The sequence below is a fragment of the Lactuca sativa genome, chromosome 5, assembly GCF_002870075.4.
Source record: "Lactuca sativa cultivar Salinas chromosome 5, Lsat_Salinas_v11, whole genome shotgun sequence".
NCBI lineage: Eukaryota > Viridiplantae > Streptophyta > Magnoliopsida > Asterales > Asteraceae > Lactuca > Lactuca sativa.
In genome coordinates, this window is record NC_056627.2 from 128,070,674 (window position 1) to 128,094,637 (window position 23,964).

The following is a 23,964-nucleotide window of genomic DNA, read 5'->3' on the forward strand; positions in this document are numbered from 1 at the left end:
CAAAACTTACACCCCATTCTATTCTCTAAAACCACAAAACACATACACATGGATCCCACAATAGATATGAAATTTTTAAAAAGTTTTTGACTCGGATGACGACGTAGAATTCGTCGAGACATTCTTCAATGTTGTACAACACATTCACGACGAAGAAAGTTCGAATGCAGCGCGTACAAGGGCGGTCGTCAATCGTGATCGCCAAACCGCACACGACTTATTGGTACGTGATTACTTTGCCGATAATTGTCTTTATAATGACGACTCGTTCGAACGTCGTTTCCGTCTAAATAAGGCTATATTTTTACGTATTAGTAATGCTTTAGAATCTCGTTATGATTTTTTCAAACAAAAACCCGATGCTAGAGGAAGAATGGTTTTTAGTAGTATACAAACATGTGCGGCTGCTCTTAGGTATTTGGGATACGGTATAGCATTTGATGCATCTGACGAATACTTGAAAGTATCCGAGAGGACCGCAGTTGAATGTGTAGATTGGTTTTCTGCATGTGTTGATGAAGTTTTTCACGAAGAATATTTGCGTAAACTTACTCAACGTGATATTGAGAGATTATATTCGGCTCATGAAGAGAGGCATGAATTTCCTGGTATGCTTGGCAGTCTAGATTGTACGCATGTGGCTTGGGAAAAATGTCCAACTGCATGGCGTGGTCAGTTCACTCGAGGAGATATAAGTGAACCAACTATCATCCTAGAAGCTGTTGCATCTCAAGATTTGTTGATATGACATGCCTTTTTTGGAGTAGCGGGGTCTAACAACGACCTTAATGTTCTTGGCCAGTCTCCACTTTTCAACGATATTTGGACCGGCAAAGCACTTGATATGACGTTCACGGTGAACGGGCACGCGTACAAATACGGTTACTACCTTGGTGATGGGATATACTCGAATTATTCTACATTGATGAAGGCATACTCGGTTCCTCGAAGTGAAAAAGCAAAATTTTTTACAAGAAAACAGGAATCGGCGAGAAAAGATATCGAGAGGGCATTTGGAGTCCTTAAGCAAACATGGTATGTAGTGAAATATGCTACATGACTCTGGGATAAAGAAATAATTAAATGAATGGTCCTAGCATGTATTATAATGCATAATATGATTATTGAAGATGAAGGTCGAGCGATTTGCACGTATGATCCGAACGACGTTGTCGTTCCAATTGAGGAGTTCGTACCCGGAACAAATGCTTTTTTAGAGCGAGTTGTTGAAATTCATAACAGTGAAACGTGTTTCAATCTTCGAGAAGATGTCGCGGAACATTTGTACCAACATAAAATGAACGACGATTAGGATTTTTATATGTATGTTTGTTCGTTTTTTTAATTAATGTAATGTTTTTTTTTCTAGATTAACTAAGTAATGTAGTTTGAAGTTGTTATTTTATTTTTATAATTAATGAAAAAATAGTTTTAAAAAAATGAATGCTTTTTAATTAAAAAAAATGTAATTTTATTGTAATTTTTTAATTAAAAAAAGTAATTTTATTGTATTTTTAAATTAAAAAAATAAAAATAATGATGTGGAGTGTTGTGTTAGTGGTAGGTATCCCATGTTAGTGGTAGTGGAATGTGGTGTTGATGTGACACCAACCACATATGTGGTATGTGGTGGGTATAACGGATGATTTAAGGTAAAGTTATTTTCTATGATGTCTCGTTGTTTGTGAGTTTAATTTCTAAAAACGATTGCATTATTGCAGCGGAGAGGTTATGACAGAGATTGAGAGGATATACATCGTAGACACATGTATCATTCAATAAGCCAAATCTGAACATTGATGTGGAACAGTCTACCTGGTTTGGTTGATGTGCAACCTGACTTGCTCTTTCCGGTTACTATGCTAAATCCATCTATACCCCAAGTACATAATGTTCTAGTGTTTTGCATATTTGATCAACAAAATAATTTATAACATTGTATTTTCAATTTTTTTTATTACTATATTTCAATCTCATTTTTTCTAATCAAAACATTCAACTTGGAAAAAATCCACCCCTTTATAGCATTTTACCTTGATTTATAAAATACTTAAATTACCCTCCTAGGTCCTAAGGCATCAAACTCACCTAGTATATATATATATACCCTTAACTTTATATACCCTTAAGGGTATATTCACTTTTTCCATATATATATATATATATTTGACATAAAGTAAACTTTATAAAATTCAATAATTAAGGCCACTTGTATAATTGTGGTTTGGGGACCGCAAAACACGTTTTGTAAGTGGAGAAAACTTGGAAAAAGACGAGATAGAATTATTGATGCCAGCTGAACCGCATTATATGTTACAGGGATAGCATGGTATACCATCTATTTAAAACCCTTCCCAAATGCCAAAGACGAGATAGAATTACATATAGAATCTATATATGTAGATCTCTTTCAAGCCAGTCAACTTAATTACTTCTTTGAAGGTTAGCTCCTCTCTCTTTTTTTGATCCATCATCAAAATGTTGTCTATCACAAAAAAGTTTGAACACCTTAAAATACCACTAGAAGCCATAATATCATCAACCAACAATTTTGCGGAAAGCAATTGCATCGGGAGAGGCGGATTTGGAAAAGTGTATAAAGGCGAATTACATGTCCACTTGAAGGGGCAAACCACAGTTGCTTTAAAACGTTTAGATCGTACATTTGGGCAGGGAGACCCTGAGTTTTGGAAGGAGATAGTTATGCTTTCTCTTTATAAACATGATAATATTGTTTCTCTCTTAGGGTTTTGTGATGACAGTGGAGAGAAGATCCTGATATACGAATATGCATCAAAGAAAAGTCTAGACTTGTATCTCAAGAGCGATGATTTAACATGGGTTCGGCGACTGAAGATATGCATTGGGGCAGCTCGCGGTCTAGCTTACCTTCATAATCCCGCTGGGACTCAACAAAGAGTATTGCACCGTGATATTAAAAGCTCCAATATTCTTTTAGATGAAAATTGGAATGCGAGGATTGCGGATTTAGGTTTATCCAAATTTGGTCCTGCTAACCAACAATACACATTTCTTGTCTCTAATACAGTAGGCACGTTTGGGTATTGTGACCCGATATACGTAGAGACAGGGTTACTTACAAAAGAGTCGGATGTCTATTCATTTGGGGTAGTGTTGTTTGAAGTTTTGTGTGGCAGGTTATGTATTAGCTACAACAATAAGGCCCAATCGTTTACGGAAATGGTTCGAAAGAGTTGCAAACAAAACAAAGTAAGTGAAATTATTTACGATAATATAAAGGATGAAATAAATCCAGATTCTTTGGAGGCATTTACAACAATTGCTTATCGATGTTTAAAGAGAGACCGTGAACAGCGTCCATTGATGAACGAGATTGTGAGAGCACTCGAAACAGCACTCATATATCAGGTATGTTGCTTTTTTCCTTTTTTGTTTACTCATTTTTGGTAATCATCTTAATCTCTTCATTTTATTATCAATTAATTTCAAGAAAACTAAGAACATGAGGTTTTCAAAAAGTTATTTGAATTATTGTTGTGTTATATATAAATGAAAAGAGTACATTCCAAATTTCCAATTTTACGAGTCAACCGATTAACATAGTTTTTATTTGAAAGTAAGGTAATTTTTTTTTTTTTTTTTTTTAATATTTTGGAACTATTATGCTTCTTTTATATAATAACGGGTAGTTGGATCTTTTACTACCATATTTTTGTTTATACATTTTATGCACCAAATGTCAGATGTATACTAATTCCATTACTTGTATATACATAACTAAATCTACACTTGGTGTTTAGGCTCCACCAACATCTCCAACAACTACTACAACTCCAACTCCAAATCTACATCCATTGTCCAAGTTGATTACTACTGTTTTACCTCCACCGCCAGAGTCAAAGAGGATGTTCTCACCACCGCCATCTCCCCTTTCGGAGAGCTCTAACATGACAGCACAACCTCCATTTCCTCCTTCAAAGAACAATAAGGCGCACTTTCGCTTTTGAAGACCTCAAATGAAGACCTTCGCTTTTGAAGACCTCAAATGTTGCAGTTATTACTATATAATTGCAACAGAAACTTTAAAAAACTTGGCCTTGCCATTTGTCAGTAGTTGATTCACTATATCGATTTGAAGTATTTGTTGCGGTTTTTTATGCATGAAGCTTTTCATTGGCTTAGTCTCTGGTATGGGGATCATTTTTTCATCGGAAGGTGGGATACTTACTAGGATAGATTAATATTTTTAATATAAAAGCTAATAAGTGCGAAGGAAACAAACAACACGAGTATACGATTAATCTTAGCACCTTGCTATAAAGGAAAAGGCTTAATCAAAGTTATAGCCAAATTTCATTAATAATTCTTTAAATTTCTACCAAAAAAAAAAAACTTAGCATAATCGCCTCTCCACACTATTAGAATTTTTTTTACAGGGACGGATTCATAAATCCTTAATTAGCAACTGGATTTGTTAGAATGACATTAATGGTGAACCATTCTGATTATGAACACACTTGCACTATTTTGTGGTCTTAGTTTCCATCCACATAATAACCAATCAATAAAGATGGTTAAGATAATGTGAACAGTTCTTACAATCGGGAATAAATTACGTTAGAGATGTGCCGCATTACTAGCATAAGTTCCTAAAGTAACTTGCCAAAGTCACTTAGTTGGTTAAATATAGGAGACTTATCTACCCTGTATATAAGACTTAATTAGTTATTTAATTACTAATTGTACCAAAATGCTTGAAAATATATCTCCTTTAAATTGACGAAGGTTCAAATAGAATAGTTTAAAAATAGGAGTAATAGATCAGTCATCAGTGTAGGCGATTAGTTCAAGGTTATCAATAGGGCCGACCAAAAGTCTTGAGTGATCAGGGCCATGGCCCTAGACATCAATTTGTGGGGAATAAAATTTAGTCTAACTGTTATGGGTATCAATGTATCATGGTGTGTATGTTAATCTGGGCCGAAGAACTTTTAGAGTTAGTCCAGTCTGCTAAGGGAATCGCTTGAAATCAGGAAATTCAGAAGTCGTGAAAAATAGAATAAGGTAGTGTTTGTTTTTTGTCTGCAGATCTACGTGACCTTTTCTGTTTGCGCCGTGCAGACCACACGCAGACATTAACCTTTGCAGACTGTTTGTTTTATTGAAGACTGCAGACCTAAAAATGTCTGCGCGCCCTCTTCTTGGCGCAGATGTGGATCGGAGTCTTCTAACATCTTCAGACATCTTCTAGCCTAAAAAACATATATATCTTTATTTTTTTTCAAGTTTTTTTTTAATTTATATTTTTTCCAACTTTATTAATGATAAACAATTTGAAAAAAAATTACAAAACTTAAAAAAAACGTTCGACGATACAAACATGATATTTTTGACAAATTTATAAACAAAGATTTATTACAGTAATAGTCGTTGAAGTTATTTATATAAATATGACAAAAAATCATAATATATTCTTATAAATATGAAAAAAAATCATAATAGTCTTTGATTACTAATTATAATGTTTAGTTATAACTTTACAACCAAAGTTGTTGGTTTTTGTCAAATATATACGTTAATTCATATCATTTTTATTTTTATTTTTTATACAATAATACATAAAAATTGATCTAGATTTGTTAATTATTTATAACAAAGTCATAAAAATATTAAAAAGTCACTTTGAAGTATAAAAAAATCAGTTTATTTAGATTTTAGTTTATTTTAGTAGTCCGCAGATGTTAAAAAAACAAATAGTCTTCTTTTTTCAGATTGCAGACGTTTGGTCCACCTCTTTTACTGCAGATGTCTACAGATGTGGTCCGCAGACTGCAGACATTTTGCCTCAGAAAAAACAAACAACACATAAATCAATATGGAAAAATTGGAAAACAAAGCAAATTAAGAAAATAAAAAGTACAAATCTGTCATTTTTTTTTTTAAATTAAGAAAGCTAACATATACTTATAATCCTACTCATAAATCTACACCTTTTCTACGGTGACACTAGAACCCTCAACTTTTGGCTGAAAGACACATTTCCATCCATTTCTAATACCGCTAGACTATAAGTTTTTCCACTCAGCTCACACAGTCAGCAATCACCCTCGAATGCAAACTCTTAGTCTTCCACAACTCCCAAATTCAATTTATTGCTTAGATATAGTGAATTCATAGGTGTCTTTGAGGGTGTGAGAGGTAGGCGACTGGATAGAGCCCATCTCATAAATGGTGCCTAAACTTTATATACGATTCATCAGAAGGCCAAAGTCAGTTCTCCCTCTAATTCTCGGCAATCCAAGTAGGAAGTCGCTATGCATCACTCATCTTCTTCTTCTTGAACCCGCTAACTCATTAAGGGTATGTGTGTTTGATTATTGATTAACCAATTGTTTCAAAATCAGTTGCACCATCTGATTCATAAATCAAAATTGTAAGTTTCAAAATCCAAAAGATCACTCAATTTCATAATCGTTTTTAGCGTTCAATTTCATATTATTGATTGATTGATTGTTTGAATTTCAAAAATTAGAATCAATATTTAAGAAATTTGATGCTCACGTGTTGTGTCTCAATTCAAAATTGACTGATTCTATTGAGGCTTTTGTGTTTGATTGTTTCAATTTCAAATGATAACTTCTTTTAAAACAAGATTTGAACATTACAATAAATATGAAAAGTATTTTCATTTTTCGCTTCCAAAAAAACTGAAGGAATTTGATGACAAAGATCTTAAGTTGTGGTTTATCCATCTTGAAGGCGCACTTAAGTATGATGAATGATCAAATAATGACGCCAATAAACTTTATCCGGAGATTTATGTGGTTGATAAGTTCTTACCGTGTGAAACTATTAACCTCTTTAATGTTTTAAATTATATGAAAAAATTAGTTGTTTTCCTAATGAAATTAATGAATATAGTCTTAGTGACTATTCTAGTAATTGCTACATCCGCGGAAACATGTTTCTCAAAATTAATGTTGTTAATGTCTTATTTAGGTCTATAATGTCACAAGAAAATTTTAATAGTTTCGAAGTTATAGCTATTGAGAACAATATATTGGGGAGTATTTATTATGAAGAGTTGGTGAACAACTTTGTTTCTAAAAATGCTATGAAAGGATTGCGATTCATTTAACCATGTAAGATTATATTTTATATTATAGTTTTTTTTTTCTAATAATTATTAACTTATCGTAGTATTAATGACTTTTACTTATATATATATAAAGAAATTAAGTTTAGGAGCCCAATTTTATTTTTCGCACAGGGAATCAAAATCAACGAGACGCCTCGAGTGAATTGCATATGTAATTTCATGTATTGGGAGTTCGACTTCGAGTGTGTTTTTGGAAACCTGAAAAAAAAATTCTGACTTCGAGTGAGTTTCTGGAAAGTAGTTCGAGTTCTAGTGGTTTCTAAAATTGTTGCTCAACTGCTACCTCCTGACTTAGTCCACTTTAGTTGTCACTTGGTTTTCTTACCATTTTCTAGAGTTGTAAAAAGCTGCCTTGGTGACCGATTAATCGGTGATTAATCACTTGCAGACCTTGAACCGATTACGATTAAAGTGTTTGGCGATTGATCAGACTTCGGCCTGGCGATCCTTAGTGGTCTTCAGCTGAAAATATTTTAAAAATTCAAATTTTTTAAATTTCAAATATTACACCAAAATTTAAAATTTTCAAAATTTTAAGTTTTCAAATTTTAAAATATTATATTAAAATTTTAATTTTTCAAGTTCTTTTTTTAGGATTATATAATTATATTAATAATTTAAGGTTTCCGATTAATTACCGCCTAGTTCGATTAATTGTTTATCGCCGATTGACTGCCAAATGATTTTTACAACCTTGTTTTTTTTTAATGTCAAGTAGTTTCTTATTTCATTTATTTGTATTTACTTTTTAAGTTATTAACTTCACATTTGGTTTTCTTACTTTTTTTTTTTTCTTTTTTTTTTTTTTCAATTTCTAGTAATTTATTTCACTTATTTGTGTTTACTTTTTAAGTTATCAAGAATTTTAAGTTATCAAGAATGAATCTTATATGGTTTCTGAATTCTATTTTATGTGGTTTTTTATTGAATTATGTTTACTGATGCTTGTTAAGTTAAGTATTAACATTATAGATTTAAAGTTTCTTATTCCAATGATTACTTATTGGTGTTCGTTAATATTTGTTGAGTGTTAACATTATAATTTCTAATTTCATATACAAAAATGGTGGTTAATTGTCTACTTTTTTTTTCATTTTGTTTTCAGATTTTATCCTTGTATCCCTTCTTTCGTCGATTGGTAACTTGAAGGCAGAAACAAAAGCTTTGTAACGCCCGTGTTTCCAGGCTAGGCATTTTCGTTGATGTAATAGTCTAGGTTAACCTTTGTAACCCGTTTTGAAATAATAGAAGTATATTATTTGAGTATTATGTGTTTTGTGCTTAATTGCTTAATTATGTGATTTGATTAATTAAGAATAAAATGAGCGTCAAAATTTAAGTGTAAAATAAACTTGATATCTTTGGATAATGTTGTAGTAGTTGAAACGAGGTTTCCGAATATATAAAGAACGCCCAAATCTGACTTCGTATGAGGAAGTTATGATTTTCTGAAGTTTCGACTTAGCGATATGCAGCCCGAAATACTCGCTTTGAGATTGAGCGGTTTTTAGTCAAATCAATCTAAACGAGAATCGAAGATCTCGTTGTTGGTATCGAAGCGATGAAAAGTTAGGCGAGAAAGGACGTCAAACGAAGAAGTTATGATTTTATAACGAAGTTTTTCTGTCCCGGCCTACTAAAAATAATTAATAAAAATAAAGTCAAAATTAGCCGACGGAGTCTAAACGAAAGTTGTAGAGCGTAGTCTCACCTACACGTGGATATAAAGAACGTCGAAAACGGAGTTCGTATGAAGAAGATATGAATTTCCGAAGTTTATTAAATAATTTGTATTTAAATTTAATCTTTAATTCGGATGTATATCCGAAGGAGTCACCGATCTGATCCAAAGTACGCCCAGTGTACTGGCGTACGCCCAACGTATCGCGAAGCATGACGCATCTCGCACTCGAGTTCTTCGGATGACGCATGCCATGACGATTCGGACGCGTATGCCCCGCGTACTGCTGTACGCCCAACGTACTCCGAGGCTCCAGCCTCCTATAAATAGGATGCGAGGACAGCCGGCTCATTTGCTCTTTTTCTCTCTTCTCTCTCCCGTTTTGCATCGTTTTGCGTGCCAGAAATACTCCGAAGCCCCGGTATCATTCCCAAGCCCCGAAGCAAGTCCCGAGGTCCTAAAGATCCCGAGAAGTAAGATTCCCGAGCCAAAGCTCTGCCCGCGAGAAGTTCGATTTTTGTGAAGATCTTCCAGATCTGCGGAGAGATACTACTTCTACAAGTCGTAGTGCTGTCTGATCATCTTCTGATCAAGTGAGTGTATACTACCTTTCATAAACACAATACTAATACAAGTATGGTTTGAGTGTATTAAGTATATTGTTGTTTATATGCGTGAGTGTGTGGTTACTTTCTTCTAACGCATAATTATGAACTATTTTATACGAAATACGTGTTATGTGTATAATTTTGTGGTTATGTGTGTGAATGTGTATTCACTCTCTTCTATCTCATAGATATGATTTATTCTCTATGAAATACGTGTTATGTGTGTGTGCCTCATCTGTTACGTGGAATATGTATTGATTAAAACATGTTATACAGGTTTTTAAACTATGTATAAAAATGTATATTTTTATCTACTAATATGTTGGGTAGAACATGGGTAGATAGTTGGTGTGTAATAAACAGATGAGAGGCCTCGTTGTTGTTTTGATTCAGTCATCTAGCAGAGTTTAGATGACGACCACAGACTTTTCTAAACAGTCCTGTGGAACGCTAGCAGGTTTGCCACCTGTAGGTGTTAATGAACTTGGGTGTTCATTCGCTGTACTCCATCCACCTCATGGTTGCCTTATTTGACTTATATTGCTGAGGAACTCCCGAAGCATGTGTTGTCGCCTCGATGAAATATTCTTAGACTAGGTCCCTTATGTTAGTTATTTTAGGGACATAAAGTGAGAATAACAGGAATGGGTAATTGGGTTATTGTTGGTTGATGAAAATTAATTTAATTATTTATTGTGGGTTGAAAACCCTATATGCTCACCAGGCTCCCAAGCCTGACCCACTCAGTTTTATCTGTATTACAGGAAGTGGCGCAAGGGCATAAGATGGATGAACCATCAAGTTGTTTTGTTTACAAGTCTGTATATGTATATATTTGTTGAATGACTTGTAATGTTATCGTTTATGCTTTATGGTCTGTATCGGAACATCACATCCCGAGTTTTGATTATATAATGAAAATACATTTCTTTTATGAATTGCTTTGGTAAACATTGTTTTATCACGTTTTGTTTTTGGGAACAAATTCCGCCACTCTTTCAAATCAAAAGGATTTACTCTGAAATTATTTTAAAAGCATAAATGAAAATCGGTCTTTTCTGGCCGAGATTTTGGGGATGTCACAGTTGGTATCAGAGCATTAGTTTAAGTGAACTAGGAATTTGTAGGATTTCTAGACTTAAACTTAGAATGCTAAGTGGAATTTTGAGATGTGTGTCTGTTACATTTTAGATACGAGCACTAGTTTATTTTAGGAAAGTTGCCTAAAATGCTTTTATGTGCTAAATGTTATATGTTGTCATATATGATATTATTTGTTTGGATCTACGGTCTGTTGCCGACCGGATCTAGAAACCTTATGTGTGTAGGATTCTAAGCGTACGTCTATGATATTAGAACTAGCATGTAAACGTTTCGGAGTGATAAGGATGATTTGAATATCTATCGTGAATGAGGATCTAATTTCACCTTATTCGGTGTATAGATCAAAAATGGTGAGAACAAGAAGTGGAGTTGGAAATGCTGATGAAAACAGGAATCAACCACTAGTGATTGAGCAAATACCTGTCGTAGCAGCAGCACCTGAGCCAATAACAATGGCTGGTGTACAATTGATGATTCAAACAATGTTGGATCGTCAAATGGAGGAGACTAGGCGGTTGCTTCAACAGAATCGTGAAGAACTGTCAATTCGTGTGAAAGAGCCTGAATTAAATGAAGGGCACTCGGAAGGTGGAAACTTCAGTGGGTCTATTGGTCAAGCCAACCCACTGATAGTTAGGCAAAACAACCATGATGGAAGGAATGATAGAATGGGATGCAAGTACAAGGACTTTCTAACTTGCAAACCATCGACCTTCAATGGAAAGGAGGATCCGATTGGAGTTATGGATTGGATCTCCGAAACGGAGTTAGCCTTCATGACTTGTGGCTGCAGAGGCAAGTTGCAGACTATCTATGCAGTGCGTCAGTTTCGAGGTGGAGTCGTTCGTTGGTGGAGCACTCTAGGGAAGACGTTAAGCCCTAATGAGCCACTGCAATTGACATGGGTAGAGTTCTTGGTGCAGTTCAAGCGCAAGTTCTGCTCGGCTCAAAATCTGTTGGAGTTGGAGAATAAGTTTTTGGCATTGACGAAAGGCAGCATGTCAGTTGATGAATACACCAATAACTTCACCGATAAGATGGAGTTTGACTTGCGTATCTTCCCAGACGAGCTGACAAAGGTCGACCGGTATGCGAAGGGACTCCCATGGGAGTATGAGGTGCTAGTACGTCAGGCACATACTCTAGAGGCAGCTATCTGGGCTGCCAAGTCTGTTGAGAACAGGATTAAGGGGAGAACCACCGACAAGGTTGAGGTTGGTGAGAAGAGAAAGTTTGAGGGAACATCTGGTTCCGGTAAGAAAAGCAAATTTTCAAAATCTGATTCGAAAAAGTTTGGTGGAGGAAAAGGAAGCGAAGCGAAGTGGTGTGATAAGTGTAAGAAGAATCACTTTGGGAAATGTAGTGAGGATGTAACTGCTACAAGTGCGGAAAAATTGGGCATTTTGCCAATGAGTGCCCGAACAACAAAAGGACGTGTTTTGGTTGCAATGAAGAGGGGCACATTTTGAAAGACTGTCCGAAGAAGAAGGAGGCAGCTAAGCCCAACATTCCACCAAAGCCAAAGGCGAGAGCCTTCCAGATGACACTCGAAGATGCTAAAGATGAAGCTGATGTCGCTTCAGGTACCTTTCTCGTAAACGAATTACCTGCTCAAATTTTGTTTGATTCTGGAGCCAACTACTCCTTTATTTCGCATGAGTTTGGTAGAAAACTAGCCTTTCCTGTTGATAGACTAGATAATGCTTTATTAGTCGAAGTAGCTAGTGACAAGTTTGTACCTGTTAGCCATCGTATGAAAAACATCTTAATCGAACTTAATGGGAATAAGTTTCACGAGGAATTATTACCTATCGAACTTAATGGTTTCGACATCGTGATGGGAATGGACTGGCTTAGCGCCAATGATGCCGAAATATTATGCAAGAAGAAGATAGTAAAAGTAAACCCGCCAGGGAAAGAGTCATTTATGGTGTATGGGGATAAACGCAGAGTGAATTCTGGAATCATTTCCCTAATGAAAGCCAGAAAGTGTTTGACCAAGGGATGTACATCATATTTAGCATTCGTGATTGATGCTAAGAAGGAAAAGAAGGTGATGTAGAGTATTCCAGTGGTATGTGATTATCCGGAAGTATTTCCCGAAGATCTTCCTGGATTACCACCTGATAGACAAGTGGAGTTCAGAATAGACTTGTTACCAGGAACCACGCCAATAGCAAAAGCACCTTATCGATTAGCACCGACGGAGATGAAGGAGCTGATGATGCAACTTCAGGAGTTATTGGACAAAGGTTTCATTAGACCTAGTTCATCGCCCTGGGGAGCTCCGATGTTATTTGTGAAGAAGAAAGATGGAAGTATGAGAATGTGCATCGATTACAGAGAGCTGAACAAGGCAACAATAAAGAATAGATATCCGTTGCCGAGGATTGATGACCTATTTGATCAATTGCAAGGTTCAAGCTATTTCTCGAAGATTGATCTTAGGTCAGGATATCATCAGCTAAAAGTAAGAGAGCAAGATATCAAGAAAACTGCATTCATAACTAGATATGGACACTACGAGTTCTTGGTTATGTCGTTTGGGCTAACCAATGCTCTAGCAGCGTTCATGGATTTGATGAATAGGGTTTGTAATCTGTTCCTTGATAAATCTGTGATAGTGTTCATAGACGACATTCTGATTTATTCAAAAATCCAAGAGGAGCATGGCAGACACTTGCGAGAAGTGTTAGAAGTCTTGAAGAAGGAGAAGCTGTATGCAAAGTTCTTTAAGTGTGATTTTTGGATTCGTGAAGTTCAATTCTGGGTCACGTGGTCAACCAAGAAGGGATAATGGTTGATCCAGCGAAGATTGAAGTTGTAATGAAGTGGGAACAACCGAAAAGTCCCACGGAGATCCGAAGCTTTTTAGGATTAGCCGGATATTACCGAAGGTTTATCCGAGGCTTTTCTTCGATTGCTACTCCATTAACAGCTTTGACCCACAAAGGAGCTACTTATGCTTGGAGTGATAAGCATAAAGAAGCATTCAAGAAGCTAAAGAAGAAGCTATGCGAGGCACCGATACTTTCTTTACCTGATGGAGTTAAAGACTTCGCTGTTTATAACGATGCGTCTGGGGTTGGATTGGGTTGTGTTTTGACCCAAAGAGAAAAGGTGTCACACCCCAAAACCAAGAACGGCGGAAACGTTCTTGGTTAATTTATCACAATATACCTTAATATAAATCCGGTTTAAGGTAGTAATAATTAGTACAGCAGTAGTCTTATTATACAAAGCTACAGTACTACAATGATTTACCCATTACATATTTTAGTGATAACATCACTTAAGCATTAATGTACAAACTATATTTTTAACAAATGATAGTTATACTTGGGTAATTACATACTTTTACAACAGACAGGTTTACAAAACAGTTTATCCTTGGTAGAAGGTTACTTTTATAGAAAATATAGGATTTTCTGAGAGATTCAAACTTTTACAAACACTTTCAAACATTTGCTTACATTCTTACAAACTTATACATTGAGACAGGTTCAAACGTTTTTACAAGAAACATTGACACTAAAATACTTATGAACTCACCAGCTTAATGCTGATAAACTCTTTCAAAATAACTTGTATTCTCAGGTCATCAGTAGACAGGTACAGAGGCCAGCTTTTGAGAAGATGGAGTGCATTCAAGACTCATCTCATATTATTTTGTGTTTCATTATTTTGGTGTCTATAACTGTACGGAACACGCTTGTATTAAAATTATTTATTTAATGCAATGGATGATGTTGTTTGCTTATTTACATTTACTGTGTTGTGATACTATACATGACGTCCTCCGCCCCAGAACGTTTCTGCCGTTCTTGGTTTTGGGGTGTGACAGATTGGTATCAGAGCATTATTTATAGTGAATCAAGTATATCAACCCATAAAAGATATACTAAACTATAAACCCAAAAGGGACTAAAACACTCTGACCAAGAGTCTATACTTTAAATAATAAAATATTTAATTAAGTATACTAGTCTGCATTCATACTAAAATCAGTGTCACAATGACAAGAACAAAAGTATTACGATTGTTGAATATCACAAGTGAGCTCGGGGATGTATGGTCAGTCCTGGGAATGGCATAGCCTGATCAACTATGTTGGTCGTAGGAGTGATTAGCATATGCCCTAGAATGGTTGTGATATGTTAACAAGTCTAAAAACTTACCAACAATACCACAAGAAGATCAGTAGAACTTAAACTTAAAATACTATTGGAGTATTTTGTGCTATTAGTTACACGTATACTATATTCTTATACCACTCTTCTCGCGTAGATCTAAATGGCTGGATTTCATCATGGCGACCCGTACTTTCCCAATGAAGGCAATGCCGGGTGGATCGATGAAGAGCCTGAAGATGAGCATCCAATCCCTTTGGATGATCACCTCGCAGAAGGCTTTTCGGATGGATCCGACTCCGAGCCTGAAGTCAACAACCTACCACTAGTAGGTCAAGCCCCGAACAACAACCCTCGACCAGCGTTTCCAGGGCCTACTCCTATGTGGGCAAACGACTTAAATTGCTGGAGTGATGAGCAGGGTCAGCCCTTACCATACTTTGGGGACCGAACCTTTTACAATGTTAGCGATGGTGGCTCTGCTGACAGGGCTCTGCCGGTAATCATCCGCAGAATAGCTCGTAATGTCGAGCAAGGTCGAGCAGCCATCGACCGGGTCATGGAGATTGATGCCAATTCAGGTGTCAATACAGTCCGCATTCGCCGTCTCGAAGAAGACATGGAACGGACCCGGAGAACCAACGAAACTCTGCAGCAACAACTGGCTGCCTCCCGTGCTGAAGTCTTAGAACTTCGAGCTCGTCAGAGAGCTCAGGACCGACACCTTCAAGAGGTGTTTCGCCAAGTGTCCGACCTCAGGGCTCGCCCGAGAAATTCCCATCGCCATTAGATGATGTCTAGTACATCTCTGTCTTTTGATTTAGGGATAGCCTTGAACTTATGTGCTCTAAGTGGCACTTGTCTGTAAAATATTCCTAACTTTCGGTACTCTAATTAGGAATCTAGGACTGTCAGTATTGTCCTTATGGTATGATGTAAGACCTACTGTTAGGTCGATTTTTCCTTGAACTTATTACATCAGTAATACCCGTACTATTGAAATCTATCTAATCTGTGGGAAGAATTTGTACACTTGTGTATTCCTACTAATATTTCTTATTGTGATTTCAAACACTCATTCAACTGTTGGGCTATGGTTAGTTAGTCCATGGGTCACTCTCACATTGCTTACAAATTGATTCTTATCATCCTTCTTGTTGTTATAAACTTATAGCTGAAGGATGCCTCCTCGCAAGACTCCCAGGAATAGGAATAATCCTGTACCTCCACCGCCTCCACCACCTGCAGTCATCGATACTGCAGCCCTGAATGCTGCCGTAGCTGCAGCAGTGGCAACTGCCATGGCTCAGTATCACTCATCCGATGCTAGCAGAGGTGGAACCCCTGTCGAATCTATCCCAGTTGAAATCCCGGTGCGCTCCAGGGAGTGCTCTTACAAGGATTCCACAAACTGCAAGCCGAAGCCTTTCTATGGCACCGGCGGAGTCATTGCTCTCTCGCAATGGTTCGAGAAGACTGAATCAGTCTTCGAAATCTATTCGTGCCCTGCTGCATTTAAAGTGAAATATGCCGCGTGCACCCTCGAGGATAAAGCCCTAACGTGGTGGAACGGCCACGTCAAAGCCCTGACTCTCGTCGTGGCTAACGCCATGGGATGGGAAACAATGAAGGACCTCATGACGGAGGAATACTGCCCGAGGGGCGAAGTCCAGAAGTTAGAACATGAACTCTGGAATTTGACCATGAAGGGCACCAATGTGATCGCTTACACTGCCCGCTTTAGCGAACTGGTGGCCCTATGCCCCAATATGGTTCCCACTGAAAGGAAGAAGATTGAACGGTATGTATGGGGGCTAATGCCTCCGTACCAGGGGAACGTCTTAGCATCCAACCCTTCTACCTTCGATAGTGCCAAGCGATTGGCACAAAGACTTATTGACCATGGAGTCAAGACCCCTGCATCCACAACCACCCTAGCCATCCCAGAACCCTCTAAACCCGCTGGCAACAAGCGGAAGTTCTGGGATGAGAAGAAGAAGCAGCGTGCTTCAAAGAGACAGCAAATCGTAGCAGTACATGCTGCGGTAGCCCCTACTGCTGTTACTGCTCCGGGGAAGCAGTATCCTAGAAGTTTGCCAAAGTGCAACAAATGCAACTTCCACCATAACGGCGCCTGCCATGAAATGTAGTGTACTAACAGCCACAGAAAAGGACACACCATCCGATTCTGTAAGTTCCCGGCGCAATCGATCTCCCAAGTTCCTGGCTCAGGCGCGAGCCCAACTTGCTATGGATGTGGCGAAACAGGCCACTTTAAGAGGGACTGCCCTAAGGCGAGGAATACTGGAGGAGCAGGGAGGGTACTAGCAATAGGCCACGGGGAAGCAGTCGCTGACCCGACAGTGGTGACTGGTACGTTCCTCATTGATAACTCCTATGCATGCATTCTGTTCGATAGTGGAGCGGAGCGAAGCTTCGTAAACCACAAATTTGCTCGCATGCTTAAGCAACAACCACACGCACTTAATGAACAATTCACAGTAGAAATGGCCAATGGGAAAACTGAAAGTACTAATAGCATATACTTAGGTTGTCTTCTAACCTTAGATAACCATTCATTCCCAATCGACCTTATGCCGGTCTCAATAAAAAGTTTCGACGTTATTATCGGCATGGATTGGTTAAGTCTTCATCGCGCCGACATCATGTGCTACGAGAAAGCAGTCCGACTAAACCTCCCGTCTAACGAAACTCTTATAGTCTACGGCGACAAACCTGGTGCGAGTCTTCGCATTATATCTAGTATTCAAGCACATAAATATCTGCGCAAAGAATATCACGCATTCCTTGCTCACGTCGTCGACACGAACCTAGAAACGAAAGAACTAAAGGACCTCCCAGTAGTGAGCGACTTCCCCGACATTTTCCCAGAAGAACTACCCGGGCTACCTCCGCAACGACAAGTCGAGTTAAGAATCGACTTGGTCCCAGGAGCTACCCCAGTAGCCAAGTCGCCCTACCGTTTAGCACCAGCCGAGATGCAAGAACTCTCTGGTCAACTTAACGAACTGCTCAGCAAGGGCTTTATAAGACCAAGTTTCTCACCTTGGGGAGCACCGGTCTTGTTCGTTAAGAAGAAAGACGGATCATTCCGTATGTGTATTGACTACAGAGAACTCAACAAATTGACGATCAAGAATCGTTACCCTCTGCCACGCATAGACGATCTATTCGACCAACTGCAAGGGGCGAACTATTTTTCCAAGATTGATCTGAGATCCAGATATCACCAGTTACGAGTGCTCGAGGAGGATGTGCCAAAGACAGCCTTCCGAACTCGTTACGGACACTACGAGTTCGTGGTGATGCCATTCGGATTGACCAATGCGCCCACAGTCTTCATGGATCTGATGAATAGAGTATGCCGACCTTACTTAGATCAGTTCGTCATCGTTTTCATTGACGACATCCTGATCTACTCCCGAAGTAAGAAAGAGCATGGTGATCATCTGCGACAAGTTCTAGAGACATTACGAAAGGAGAAACTTTATGCGAAGTTCTCGAAATGTGAATTTTGGATCCGAAGAGTCGAATTCTTAGGACATGTGGTAAGCGAAGAGGGAATCCACGTGGACCCATCCAAAATAAAAGCCATTGAGAACTGGTCAGCACCAAAGACGCCTACAGAAATTCGTCAATTTCTAGGTCTTGCTGGCTACTACCGCAGGTTCATTCAGAACTTCTCACGAATAGCGAAGCCTCTTACGACCCTGACCCAGAAAGGCGTGGCCTTTGGCTGGGAAGAGAAACAAGAAAGAGCGTTCCAAACGCTCAAATGAGCCTTGTGCACCGCACCAATACTATCCCTTCCAGAAGGAATAGAAGACTTCGTAGTCTATTGCGATGCATCCAATCAAGGACTTGGATGTGTTCTGATGCAGCGAGGTAAGGTCATAGCCTACGCCTCGAGACAGCTGAAGACACATGAGGTTAACTATACAACCCACGATCTTGAACTAGGAGCAGTAGTGTTTGCTTTGAAGATCTGGAGACATTACTTGTATGGAACGAAGAGCACTATCTTTACCGACCACAAGAGTTTACAACACATTTTCGATCAGAAGGAGCTCAACATGAGACAACGACGGTGGGTCGAGCTACTCAGTGACTACGAATGCGATATTCGTTATCATCCGGGTAAAGCCAACGTAGTAGCAGACGCCCTAAGTCGGAAAGAATATTCTGGTCGCAAGGTCAAGTCATTATCCATAACCATCCATTCACACTTGACTAAGCAAATTCAGGCGGCTCAACTAGAGGCCATGAAACCTAAAAATGTGTCGAGTGAATCCCTTAGGGGAATGGACAAGAACTTCGAAGCCAAGGGTGACGGAGCTTTATATTTCATGAACCGGATCTGGACACCGAAACACGGTGGTTTCCGAGACTTGGTCATGATCGAGGCGCACAACACTCGGTATTCCGTCCACCCAGGTTCAGATAAGATGTATCTGGATCTTAAAAAGCTTTACTGGTGGCCTAATATGAAAGCAGAGATTGCTACCTTCGTGAGTAAATGCCTTACTTGCGCGAAGGTTAAGGTCGAGTACCATAAACCCTCTGGTTTACTGCAACAACCAGAGATCCCGGAATGGAAGTGGGAGCGGATCACTATGGATTTCATAACCAAGTTGCCCAAGACAACGGGTGGACTTGACACCATATGGGTCATCGTTGACAGATTGACCAAGTCTGCACACTTCCTACCTATCAAAGAAACCGACAAGATGGAGAAACTTACGAGGACATACGTTAGGGAAATTGTACGGTTGCATGGTGTACCTATTTCCATTATCTCCGATAGAGATAGTAGGTTCACCTCAAGATTTTGGCAATCCCTACAGCATTCCCTAGGAACAAGGCTGGACATGAGCACAGCCTACCATCCACAGACCGACGGACAGAGTGAGAGGACCATCCAAACATTGGAAGATATGTTGCGAGCCTGTGTGGTTGATTTTGGGAAGGCATGGGATACTCATTTACCCCTTGTCGAATTTTCCTATAATAACAGTTATCACACAAGCATCAAGGCTGCTCCATTCGAAGCTCTCTACGGCCGCAAGTGCAGATCCCCTCTGTGCTGGGCTGAGGTGGGTGATACCCAATTAGCAAGAGGGCAAGCTTCCGACAGTACTCTCACTGGTCCGGAAATCATTCGGGAAACGACAGAGAAAATCGTTCAGATCCGTGAACGATTGAAAGCCTCTAGAGACCGACAGAAGAGCTACGCCGATAAACGAAGAAAACCTTTGGAATTTCAGGTGGGAGACCGAGTCCTTCTCAAAGTCTCACCCTGGAAAGGCTTGATACGCTTCGGAAAGCGTGGGAAGCTTAATCCGAGGTACATAGGGCCTTTCAAGATTCTTGCCAGAGTCGGCCCCGTAGCTTACAAACTTGATCTACCCGACACACTGCGTAACGTACATTCTACATTCCACGTATCTAACTTGAAAAAGTGTCTGTCCGACGAGACTCTCGTAATCCCACTCGACGAGATCGAGATCAACGAGAGCCTCAACTTCGTGGAAGAACCTGTAGAGATCATGGACCGTGAGGTCAAGCAGACGAAACAAAGTCGTATCCCTATCGTGAAGGTTCGCTGGAACGCCAAGCGAGGACCGGAATTCACTTGGGAACGCGAGGATCAGATGAAGTTGAAATACCCTCATCTTTTCGCTTAATTGTTTGTAACTTTTATTTGCTTAAATTCTAATTTCGGGATGAAATTCCCTCTAACGGGGGGATGATGTGACAACCCGAAATTTCCATTTGTACGAACCTCATCTATTCAATAGAAGCTAGTTCAGTTTCAGTGATTTTCAAGCTTTTCCGAACAAGTTTGTGTACATTAGGGTTTATGTTTTAGATGATATCAGGAGAGTGGATACTCCTGGTTTTGTGAAACTTGGGCATTTCAAGTTTCATAATGTTACAGTCCAATATCAGGAATAAAAATATTTTCTGCCAAAATATTCCAGGACTATAAATAGTTTCTGAATGAAATTAATTCATTATTCACAATTCCAAATAGAGAAAATCCATATTCTCTCTGACGGATCTTCGGGTTTTCATCCCATATTGTGAGTTTACTTTTCTAAATGTGTTTCAATACTTGTTAAGTGCTCATTAACACAAATTACATGTTTAGATTCCAAGATCCGGGAGTTTATCGCCCAAGAACGTTCTTGGGGAGTAAACTCCAAAAATGGAACTTTAATGCTTTCTAGACCCATCCCCATGTTAGACAACTTGTTTAGGAGTTAGGGTATGATCTTTATAGGCCAAAAAGCATCCAAGAATCACAAGTTCTAGGAGTTTACGGCCAAGGAACTTCCTTGGGCCGTAAACCCCTTTTCAAGGGCTTAAGTGCCCTAAAACTTCCCCTTATGCTTAAGGACTTTAACTACTAGTACTTGTGCTTATTTAGAACATCAAAAGCTCATCAAAACCACAAGTTAGTAGGAGTTTACTGCCAAGAACTCCTCTTGGGCCGTAAACCCCTTTTTGTAGGGTAAAAATCATTCCAAGCAACCCTTAAGCCTTAAGACAATTTACCTTTAACCCTTGGGACTAGAATGGAGAGTAGAACACATAAAAACCACTCCTTGAAAGGAGTTTACGGCCAAGGAACATATCTTGGGCCGTAAACTCCAAGTGAAGGCACTAAAGTGTGCCTCTTGTCCCCATAAGCCTTAGATAAATTCATGGAAGCCATCCTTGATGTTTAAGTGCCTTAAAACAATTAAAAGCCATCACCCATAGGAGTTTACGGCCGTAAACTCTAGGGTAAATGGACTTTGGGCCGTAAACTCCACAATGGAGTATTCTAGGGCCTTAAGCTACTTCATGTATTATTCCAACAAAGCTAGGAGTGTTCTAGAAGCAAGATAGCACCACAAAACACCCAAAACCACCCTTTGAGGAGTTCACGGCCATAAACCCATGAGTTTACGGCTGTAAACTCCAAGGTGTGGGGTTTGTTGGGTGGTGAACTCCTATACAAGGCTATTTGATGTTTCAAACCCTTTTGCCGTGTCCCGTAGCAACTTAGATGCAACCATTTGGACCATACACACTCATAAAAGTGTTTAAATGTTTCCTATGTGTATTAACTTATATATTAAGTTATTATTTGTCTAATTAGTTATATATATGCTTATTATATGATAACTAGGCTCGTGCGTGTAAACCAGTCTCCGTTTGCCACCTAGCACGGTAGCCGACACTGCAATTCAAACAACTCACCACAAGTGAGTTCATACCCCTCGAATCAACCTTTGAAATGATTTTAAATGTTTTATAACACTTTATGGGGGGGAATACAAGTCAAATACTTATAAGTTATTGCTTCAATCACATGTGATTGTGTTTAATCACATGTGATTAATAACTAGGAAAACAACGATTTTCACCACTGTTTAAATTGTTTTTCAAACTGCTTTACTATTGAAATGTTTTACAAACTGTTTTACTATCCAAACTTACTTATAGACTGTGATTCAAACAAATGCTTCTTATACTTAAACTGTTTTATCAACTTATGCCTTCAAAATGTTTTATAGATCGACATCAAGTCAATCTTCCCTTGAAATTATATTTATGCTTCAAATGTTTTATGAAAACTTATTTATGCTTTTATATATACAATTGCATGCCCATATAGGTATAGATATATAAATAATGTTCAAAAGGCTTAGGAATGCCATCCGCCCTATTTCCTTTTTCTCGATTTGGATGTGGTCTGGTGGGATTTCGGGTGACCATCCGAAGGCCGTTTCCATATTACTTATATATCATATATACATGTATAGACATAAAGTACTTCCATATTCATGCTTATCAGTACATCATTAGTTAGTTACCATCGGGGTAACACAGGATCATACATATACAGATATACTAGAAACAATACATATACAGATATACTAGAAACAATACATATACAGAGATACTAGAAACAATACATATACAGATATACTAGAAATAATACATATACAGAGATACTAGAAACAATACATATACAGATATACTAGAAACAATACATATACAGAGATACTAGAAACAATACATATACAGATATACTAGAAACAATACATATACAGAGATACGAGAAACATTACATATACATGAATACGATATCAATTGTGATCCACTGTATCGGTGCATGCCTTAAATGTCATGGCCCGAGTTGTAGCTAGAATTTTCTTGGAGGGAGAGCGTGAGTTTGCGTATAGATCTATACTGTATTGACTATCCTACACCTTGCTGCTAGCTACAGCCGGACCTGCAGGTCTTCGGGTGCCAAACGTCATTATTTTATTACGACCATTCATTATGTCGTTGTTACCAGTCGATAGCATGGTGCAATTTATCACAATATACCTTAATATAAATCCGGTTTAAGGTAGTAATAATTAGTACAGCAGTAGTCTTATTATACAAAGCTACAGTACTACAACGATTTACCCATTACATATTTTAGTGATAACATCACTTAAGCATTAATGTACAAACTATATTTTTAACAAATGATAGTTATACTTGGGTAATTACATACTTTTACAACAGACAGGTTTACAAAACAGTTTATCCTTGGTAGAAGGTTACTTTTATAGAAAATATAGGATTTTCTGAGAGATTCAAACTTTTACAAACACTTTCAAACATTTGCTTACATTCTTACAAACTTATACATTGAGACAGGTTCAAACGTTTTTACAAGAAACATTGACACTAAAATACTTATGAACTCACCAGCTTAATGCTGATAAACTCTTTCAAAATAACTTGTATTCTCAGGTCATCAGTAGACAGGTACAGAGGCCAGCTTTTGAGAAGATGGAGTGCATTCAAGACTCATCTCATATTATTTTGTGTTTCATTATTTTGGTGTCTATAACTGTACGGAACACGCTTGTATTAAAATTATTTATTTAATGAAATGGATGATGTTGTTTGCTTATTTACATTTACTGTGTTGTGATACTATACATGACGTCCTCCGCCCCAGAACGTTTCCGCCGTTCTTGGTTTTGGGGTGTGACAAAAGGTGATAGCATATGCGTCTCGACAGCTGAAGGAGCATGAAAAGAATTACCCGACTCATGATTTGGAGTTGGCAGTGGTAGTTTTCGCTCTGAAAATATGGAGGCATTACCTCTATGCCACGAAGTGCAAACTTTTCACTGATCATAAGAGTCTCCAATATCTCTTTAATCAGAAAGAATTGAATATGAGGCAACGACGCTGGCTAGAGTTATTCAAGGACTACGACTG

At 38.3% G+C, this 23,964-nt stretch overlaps 2 protein-coding genes across 2 annotated transcripts; both read left to right on the forward strand.

Moving 5' to 3' along the window:
• Nucleotides 1–373: 373 nt before the first annotated feature.
• Nucleotides 374–1,745, forward strand: LOC111887268 (uncharacterized). Its single transcript, XM_023883428.1, has 4 exons — nucleotides 374–608; nucleotides 768–1,035; nucleotides 1,559–1,622; nucleotides 1,722–1,745. Exons 1-4 carry the CDS (start codon nucleotides 374–376, stop codon nucleotides 1,743–1,745), a joined length of 591 nt encoding a protein of 196 aa, XP_023739196.1.
• Nucleotides 1,746–2,363: 618 nt separating this feature from the next.
• LOC111887282 (receptor-like protein kinase HERK 1) lies at nucleotides 2,364–4,163 on the forward strand. The gene is made up of 2 exons (XM_023883445.3): nucleotides 2,364–3,390; nucleotides 3,783–4,163. The coding sequence occupies exons 1-2, from the start codon at nucleotides 2,479–2,481 to the stop codon at nucleotides 3,987–3,989; spliced, it is 1,119 nt and encodes a 372-aa protein (XP_023739213.1). The 5' UTR covers nucleotides 2,364–2,478; the 3' UTR covers nucleotides 3,990–4,163.
• Nucleotides 4,164–23,964: the final 19,801 nt, after the last annotated feature.

Coding starts and splice junctions, on each gene's coding strand:
- LOC111887268 (XM_023883428.1), top strand. CDS start 374: ATGGTTTTTAGTAGTATACAAACATGTGCGGCTGCTCTTAGGTATTTG. Junction 609..767: donor AGAGAGGCATGAATTTCCTG/GTATGCTTGGCA, acceptor TTTTTGGAGTAG/CGGGGTCTAACAACGACCTT. Junction 1,623..1,721: donor TGACACCAACCACATATGTG/GTATGTGGTGGG, acceptor GCATTATTGCAG/CGGAGAGGTTATGACAGAGA.
- LOC111887282 (XM_023883445.3), top strand. CDS start 2,479: ATGTTGTCTATCACAAAAAAGTTTGAACACCTTAAAATACCACTAGAA. Junction 3,391..3,782: donor AAACAGCACTCATATATCAG/GTATGTTGCTTT, acceptor CTTGGTGTTTAG/GCTCCACCAACATCTCCAAC.